The following is an 8,374-nucleotide window of genomic DNA, read 5'->3' on the forward strand; positions in this document are numbered from 1 at the left end:
CGTTTTAGGGATTCGTGCACGAATTCTTTTTCCTTCATTTTTGAAGAATTTCCTTTAACCCTTCTGTGAGCGTACAGTGAAATTTCGACGATGATTGTTTTTGAAATTTTTGAAGCGAGCACATGCTTTACAAACGTGAGATACGTATAATATTTGAGGAGTATATTTGGGAGAGATAATGACTATTATTTCGTTTCAATAAATTACATCTCGTAAATAATTCGTTATATTAATGTTTCATCGAACACAGTGGAGTAATAAATGTGCAAAATAAAACTTTGGAAATGCGCGATATGTAAAAATCTTTGACCATATTTTTCAAGGAATCTCAAGAAATAATTTATAAAAGATTTCGTGCTTTACTCTCGACTGGATAATTCGTAACATAAGCAGGCGCGTTGTACGAATAACAGTGCGTTTGAATTACCGAAATATGAATACAAATGAAATTGTTAAGCATTAATGTAGACGAATACAGGCGATTATATTATTAAATTATTTCTTTTTATTTCTTTTATTTCATTTTATTATCGTATGTGCTTTACGATGTTCCATTCTTTGTTGTGGATATACAACGAGTAATCACTGAAGGGTTAATTAAATTCAGCTGACATTTCAATGTTTGAACAGCTGGAGGTTAATGTAACACAAAGGTATTAAGCCGAATTTGATATCCAGCTGTTTAAACAATCGCAGTTTGTAATCTCTGGAATCTCTTTAAATATTCGTTTCTGTTACTACAATACGTTTGTTTTTATTTTACGTTATGATTGCATCCTAATCCCTCGCACTATCTTCGTAATTAAGAAAGCAAAATTTTGATAATTCTGACATACATATACAGGAATTAAATCCAGTGCGAAGGATTATGGATACGTAAACTTGAAATTATTCCACTCTTTAGAAACACGCCTGTAAATTTTTCCAACTGTACAGAGATTTTGTACTCCACTTTTTTTTCTAATAATTTGTAATTCAATAATATTAATCCCCCGTTTTTTTTTTAGCAAATTTCCTCGTCCCTTTACATTGAAACTGGTAACAGAAACAAATCAGAGTCGAAGGAACTGACACTTGTACCTTTAATATACGATGAAAGTGAAATAAGTTCCGTTTTAAAACTTCTCTGCAAATTGGCCAAATTTGGAAAAAAAAAGAAACGAAAGGCATTGCTGTCGCAGCTTTCTTTTCCACGGTATCGCAACTATTTCAACCAGTTCTGCAAGCTGAACGTGATGAAAAAAGAAAAGAAAAATAGAGGATCCGCGTCGGGAAGGAAACGGCGTTATCTGCGTCGACGTCGTTTGATAACTCATGTCGTGACGGACAAGGACGACGTCCGTTTCACAGAGAGCCCGCAACTTGCTTCTGTTATCTTCATCAACGTGTCACATACTTGCACACTAGTGCATACACACACTAGAGCTCGAAACTGTCGAGACACTGTTGGCGATTCGAACTGCAACGATCTAATCCTTTACATGTAGAATGACAAACAATAAAATAATATCGTGAATTGATTTTTGAAAAATTTGTCACTTAACAAATGCTTCTTATCTTTATTTAAGCAGCAAAAAATGCAATTTTAAAATAACTGAAACATTCCAGGTGATGAAATGAAACATAAACTCGGTTTAACTCGGTTTATTAAAAAATATGAAAAAATTTTTAGGTTCGAAAAAAAAATCCACTTCTACGATCAATCGTAGAAATTCTAATTATTACTTTGTTAAAATTTCGAACTACGTGTCCAGATATTTACGAGCGATAGTGTGTATCTTTGTTTCATCCCCCTCCATATATATATATATATATATATACGTAATTTCAATCGTCGTAGAGTAGAACAATTGGTTCACGTAGCGTCAACCAGCGTTTCATTCGACCATGAATGTTGATAATAATCGATCGAATGTGTCTCGTGGCGATTCTTCCAGCAGTCGACCGGTTAGATTTGGCCTGACCTTGCCGTGCACTTTGGAGAACAAGGAGAACGCGAGGCCGTATGTGATAAGGGAGGACGTTGACGGCGATCCCGGTGACGGGCAGGTACTCTACAGGGACGACTACGACGATGAAAAAAGTGAGTAATTGAAAGAACAATTTTGGAAATTTATTCGACGACTAGTAACTCGTCGCGAGTGAAATAGCTAAATGAAGTCTCGTACGTGAGTCATGGGTGACTAGAGTACGATCGTGGTTAAATTAAACAGTCATTTTCAACGAGACTTTCAGCTAGTATCATGAATTTGCACGATAATAAAATTGACGAAGAGAGTATTACGAGAAAAAATTACGATCCTTTGAGAAAACTAATATATATATTTTTGTATGACTTGATTCAGTTATTTTCGACTATATATTTATATACAGGGTGTTTCCTGTAACGCGACGCACGATTTTTCTCCTACTTGCAGCCATCTGACTAAAAAAAGTTTAGAACAAAAGTTGAACGGTACAAGGCGTACAGTAGATATCAATAAATAGGAGCACATAATTTTTTTTTTATCATCGAGACGAATTCAAAACACATATTATATGATATTTTTATTAACATTTTGAAACATTTAGCTTCCAATCTGAGATCAACTATGTTTACACTGTCTTAGAATCAAATACGACGAGAAGTTAAAGTAAGCTAAATGTTTCACAGTTCCACTACTGTAAAAGGAGTAACATGTTAATAAAAATATCATATAATATGTGCTTTCAATTCGTCTCGATGTTCTCGGTGGAAAAAAAATTATTTGTTCTAAACTTCTTTTTGTCAGATGGCTGTAAGTAGGAGAAAAATCGTGCGTCGCGTTACAGGGAACACCCTGTATATGTGAAAGTATGAAATGTACAAAATATTTATAATTAGACTATCTATGTATTTGTTGCATTGGAATATTTGGAGCTACAAAAACGCACGAACAATGAAACGGAAAAGTTAGCCAGAGTAGAACGTTTAAAGCGCGTGAGAAATCATTGTTAGAAATATAATAGAAATTTCATAATAAAGCTGCATGTCTATGTTTAGCACGATGGAAACACCTCTCGCAGAATGCCAATTGCTATTAAAAAACAACGTCCTATATGTGTGTGAAACTCATTGACGAATTTAGAGAACCTCGGTTGAAAAAAATTGTTCCTCGAATGTTTTCTTTCTTTTTTTTTTTCTTTTTTTTTTACATTTTCTCGCGTTACCTGCGTCATCTGCAATTTTGCGAAAAACAAATAACACGATATAATCCGCGCCCTTTCTCAAACTCTTGATCGAGAGATCCGGAAACCAAAACTCTCTGTATTGTCCTTTGCATTAAAATTCAATTCGCGACGGAAAGCTTCGATATTCCGAGAGGATGTGAATCTAATAGAAACTGGCATTACCTTCGTTCTCGCTCCTTTATTAAAAATTACGGGGAACGATCGATTTTCCAATTGGAAGTTAATTAATGGATTATCGAACGACTACGATATCCCCGAGGTTCACGTTACATTTCCATTAGCAACTTTTCCCTGTCTTTTCTCTTTTTTCTTCTTCTTTTATTTTTATTTTTTTTTTTTTTTAACCTTGTGTTATCGAGTATTGAAGCACCGAGTAATCACCGTTTCGATCCACGTATGGCCAGTGGCCTTTGTAATTCATCGACATGCTTGACGATCAAAAAGTAATATCATAAATGTAACTACGATCCACTTAAAGAGGTGTAAAACACGAAACGCGTCAACTGTCGAACGACACATATCCCTTATATGTGATTTATTTCTCGCGTATCAGAATAATTGGTAAATTCTGTGCAATAAAGATTAGAATTTAAGAAAAGAATGACCATTAATTTAATATATTTACGTATAATTCTAATATATTTAATACGATATAACCATTGTAAATATTTATTAATAATTCTTTAATAGTAATAATTTTTAATAATAATTGAATATCAGATAATATTAATAATTTAATAATTAAATTTAATTGTACTTAACATGCTGCAATATTATGAATGTGATATATTTATGATTTAATTGTTAATTATTATTTGTCAGAAAGTATTATTGTTAGTGAAAGAAAAATTGAAATTAAAAAGAAAATGCAATTTCTGTGGAGGAGAGCAGTCGTCAGATTTCTTTGAAGGCAGTCAATAGTGTTAAAAGTCACAACTCCTGTGAGGAATATTTCTTTAATAACATCTTAAAGAACAGTAAGAGAAAGGTAAAAGTTTTCTTTTTTTTTTTTTCAATGAGAGACGTTGTTGGTCGAGTTTAATGAGAAACACAATCCCCGTTGCTTTTCTTTTTTTTTTTTCTTTGTTTCTTTTCCTTCTTTTTTTTTTTTTAAGAAAGGAATTACATAAACGCAGCAGCAGTGATCACTGATTCTAATTGAAATTTCTTCCCCAGCAAAACTGGATCCCTTGACAATTAATCCGAAGCAATTAAAAACGATTCGTTAATGATTCTTCCGGTTAGTTTTCCACGCTAATGTTACTCAACTCGGTCTCGCTCGACTTCTGTCTAATAACTTTTATTGCGCTTTATGCTGATCGCTGCATTGCAGACATTTATGCAAATTCACAGTGTTAGACGCCATTAGAGAATTTGTAGCTAGATTCAATTCATCAAAGGTGCGGAACGTTCGTTAAAAAATTAGCATTATGCACTTCCGCAATTTTATGTGAAAACTCGCAGTCTGTTGATTCAATTTTTCAATTAAATCCCAGCTCGAGATTTTATTTTCTTTTTTTTTCGAAGATTTTCTTTTTTTAAATTGTATGATATTTAGCATTATAGTGTCAAAAAAATAAAATTTATTGCTTTGTTGGTTCATGCTTTAACCGAAAAAAATTGCTCACAGAAATTCATCAAGTAACAAAGTGTATAATTTAGGGTAAATGTTCGAGTTGAAAATTCAGAGGTTAAATGAAAGAAAAAAAATCAGTGGTGCAATGTTTGAAACACGTGCCCCAGAACCGTGTTGGGCATTGTTGAGGCGGACTTCTGTTCGAATAATGAATACCGAATGAAATTTTATTTGCTGTGCGTTCGTTCGTTATATAAAAAGAAGTGTTACGTCAGTATTACGTAAACGATTAAACGTGTAAAAGTATACGCTTCATCATTACATAAAAATTCGTTATTCTTACATAAATCTGATTTCCTTCGTTGCAAATCTCTCCTCCCATTAATTTATCCGTTTCATTCTATCTTTTATTTCCTTTCTATTTCCTCATTAATTATACAAAAATACTAGTTACTTTTGTACTTATTCCCAACGCATCTTGGACGAAACTTTATACATATATTTGTCCATTCTTTTGAACAAAAACGTGAACATTTATCTGGTATTAACTTAATTTGTTCAATAACAACAAGACAACCATTGAATTCGACTTGTTCGTTGTTTATAAATATAGCTTTTGCTCGACAAATCAGCACGATGTGAGAAGTGAAAGAATATTTCGAAACGTTTGATATTACAGAGAATACGCGATAATGCGGAAATGAAAATTCGATGTAAAAAAAAAAAAAAAAAACATTGCATAGATTTTTTGATCTTGGACTGAATTCCACGGTGTGTGTATCCAGTTAGACGCGCGATGTTTCATTCAACAAAACGGGAAGCAATGGCGCCTCTCGAACTGAAAGCGAGATCGCGTTCGTTCAGTTCGTTTACTCGGTTTCATCCTCTGCGAAAGCAGAGGCCAATCTGAATTAATCCTTGCGTACACATATGCATATTTTTCACCGAAACGATCAAAAGTGCAACTTTGCATTAATCAAAAGTGCAACAAAGAGGAAAAAGAACGAAAACACGGTCAAAGATAATTCTTGAAATAATATTTCGTAATTTAGATCAAAATTTCGACGATTGTGTCGTTTAAGAAAATTTTACTCAGACGACACTCGAGAGATTTATTTTTAAATCCATCTCACTTTATATTCCCCACGAGATACGTAGGTTTCAAATTTTTATACTTGCCACGAATTATAGTCCACGTACAAAGGAAGAAGTGTGAAAGCTCAAAGGACATCTTTTTTCAACATTTTAATCACCCAGCTGATTTTTTGTTTTTTAATTTCGATTCAAGAACAAGAATCGTCTGTTTTCTAAGATTTCCGAGATCCATTTCTCGTGCTCTTCCGAATAAGAAAAGAATTAGATAAGATACAACACGGAACGTGGGAGGGTGATAAAACACGAGGCGTGAAAGGATCGTGAGAAAACTTGACTCGCGATTGCCAAACGCGCGAAATCAGTATTCGCGGTCCGGACTAATTATACACCCGGGCGCGATTCGTTTATTCACATAGACAGACGCATGATCACGCAAACGCCACGGAGGTTATATTAATCCCCCGAAGATCGCTGGCAACCAGTTCAGTGTGTTTCTGGCCCGTTGTTTTGCCGAGCATCGCCTCGATCGCCAAACGAAAATTTCGCGCAACGAAAGATCGATTCATCCTCCTACGAGACACCTTCAAAATCGTCCGTCCGTCTATTTCTCTCCTGTCAAACGTCGACAGCTATTGACAAAAAAAAAAAAAAAAAGAGAAGGATCGTAAGTTTGTCGACGTGTTTAAAAAGAGAAAGAAAACTCTGAATCTACGAATTGTCGTTTGTGATTTTGATGTTGGAGGAAGCTGTCAACCTGGCTTGAACTTAACCTAACATCTGCTTCACGTTCGCGAATTTGTGAAGTTCGTGCGTGAATTTTGTGGAGAATTTGGAAAAAGTTACATACAGTCGGCGGAGGATTTTGAATTTTCTTGAGACGATCGAGGATTAAGGGGTGAATTAAGAGCGAACGGAGAGCGATGACACCATGCTGTCGATCTGGACCGCGTCGACTTTGTCGATCGCTTGTGGCTCGATGGAACCTTTCAACCACGAATCTTCTCTACGTCGTAGCCTTAGCTGCTCATCCCTCGTCGATGGTAAATCGTCGTTGAGTTCAAATGGTTAAAACAGAGAACGATCGAAGGTTGACGAGTGCTTCGATCATACGAATATCCATGTTGATTTAACAATAGGTGTCATTGAAGAATCTTAGCAGAATGCAGAGGTGCAAAGATGCGTACAATGCGTGTAATGTGAAAAAATACTTGAAACATGTAAAGTAGAGTAATTCAATCATGTTCATAAAATCTAGATTCCTTTACATCACAAAAATTTAAAACTGCACGAAGATCCGCAGTCTGCTTATTAGTGAGTGAGCTGAGGATGTCTATCCAAGTAAAATTGGAAAAATTGTTAAATTGATTCAAAGTCAAAATCGAAAAAATGGTCTTTAATCTAGTGTTTCGAAAATTATTATGACCAAGTTGCAAGAAGAATATTTCAGATTTCACGTTTTAAACGTCTACGAAATGTATTAATGTGTATCGGGTATATATATAGTTATGTTAATGGAATGTTTCAGATAGGATATTTAGATATATTAAATTCTATCTGAAATATTATAGATACATTCACACGATATACTATATTATGCTTTCTGATGAATTAAATAGTAGGTTTTAAATAGAATCTAATATATGTTGATTTAATATACATCGATTCTAATATATTTATTATTGGGTTGTGCAATAAATTCGATTCGATTGCTTCTTAATGCTTTTGAGGATACTAGAAGTATGTATTATAGAAAATACTCCAAGTATAATACGAAATTGAAAATATAACGTGCAGTATTTAAAATATTACAGAACGTAAAATATTTAAAGTATTACAGAATTAAAAAAACAATTACAAAATATTGGACTTGTGACACTGATGAACGATTTAAGTTTATTGGAACATTCGCTGTACTATCGACATTGTTAATGTTAATCATTTCAATGGAAGAAAAATGTTCTTTACGGGTAATAATTACATCATTCAAAGGACGTAGACACGAGATACTATATAGATTTTTTTGTAAAGAAAGAATTGTCAGAATTACTCGCAATTCACTTGTAAAGAACAATCAATCGTACAAACACGCACTGGTTTTTCATCGCTGATAGCGCGAACGAACTTGTTACACTAACAAGAGGCACGATCTATCTAGAAACTACTGTTAAATCCTTCAGAAAGTTAATTAGTATTACCTCGAGAGGTAATATTCACCTGCGAAGAGGTGCCTCAGACGCGCCAACATATAAGTGACGTTTAATTAAGAGACTAATTGTTTCTCTAATTGCAGGCCGGTTGGCAGCAAAGATTGCGCGCAAGGAGTCGCTGTCGCTGAAGCTCGCCCTCAGGCCAGACAGGCAGGAGCTCATCAACAGGAATATCCTTCAGCTACAGACGGACAATGAGAGGCAGGAAACGAAGGAGGCAATTGGTGCCAAGCTCATCAGGTGAAAAAACATTCTTCTATATTTTTCTCTTATTTATTAAAAAAAA

At 34.5% G+C, this 8,374-nt stretch overlaps 1 protein-coding gene across 8 annotated transcripts in view; it reads left to right on the forward strand.

Moving 5' to 3' along the window:
- LOC122531627 (phosphatase and actin regulator 2-like) overlaps window positions 1-8,363 on the forward strand; it is a 71,013-nt gene extending 62,650 nt beyond the window's left edge. For 5 of the 8 annotated variants that reach the window (XM_043659676.1, XM_043659681.1, XM_043659683.1 and 2 more), the window contains 2 exons: window positions 1,938-2,083; window positions 8,172-8,363. In XM_043659676.1, the coding sequence (XP_043515611.1) occupies window positions 1,938-2,083; window positions 8,172-8,332 (307 nt within the window). In that variant the 3' untranslated portion in view covers window positions 8,333-8,363. The remainder of the gene's footprint in view (window positions 1-1,937; window positions 2,084-8,171) is intronic. The other 3 variants (XM_043659680.1, XM_043659679.1, XM_043659682.1) reach the window with 1 other exon arrangement.
- The last annotated feature ends 11 nt before the right edge of the window (window positions 8,364-8,374 follow it).

This window comes from Frieseomelitta varia, unplaced genomic scaffold (genome assembly GCF_011392965.1).
Source record: "Frieseomelitta varia isolate USP_RPSP 00005682 unplaced genomic scaffold, Fvar_1.2 scaffold_407, whole genome shotgun sequence".
NCBI lineage: Eukaryota > Metazoa > Arthropoda > Insecta > Hymenoptera > Apidae > Frieseomelitta > Frieseomelitta varia.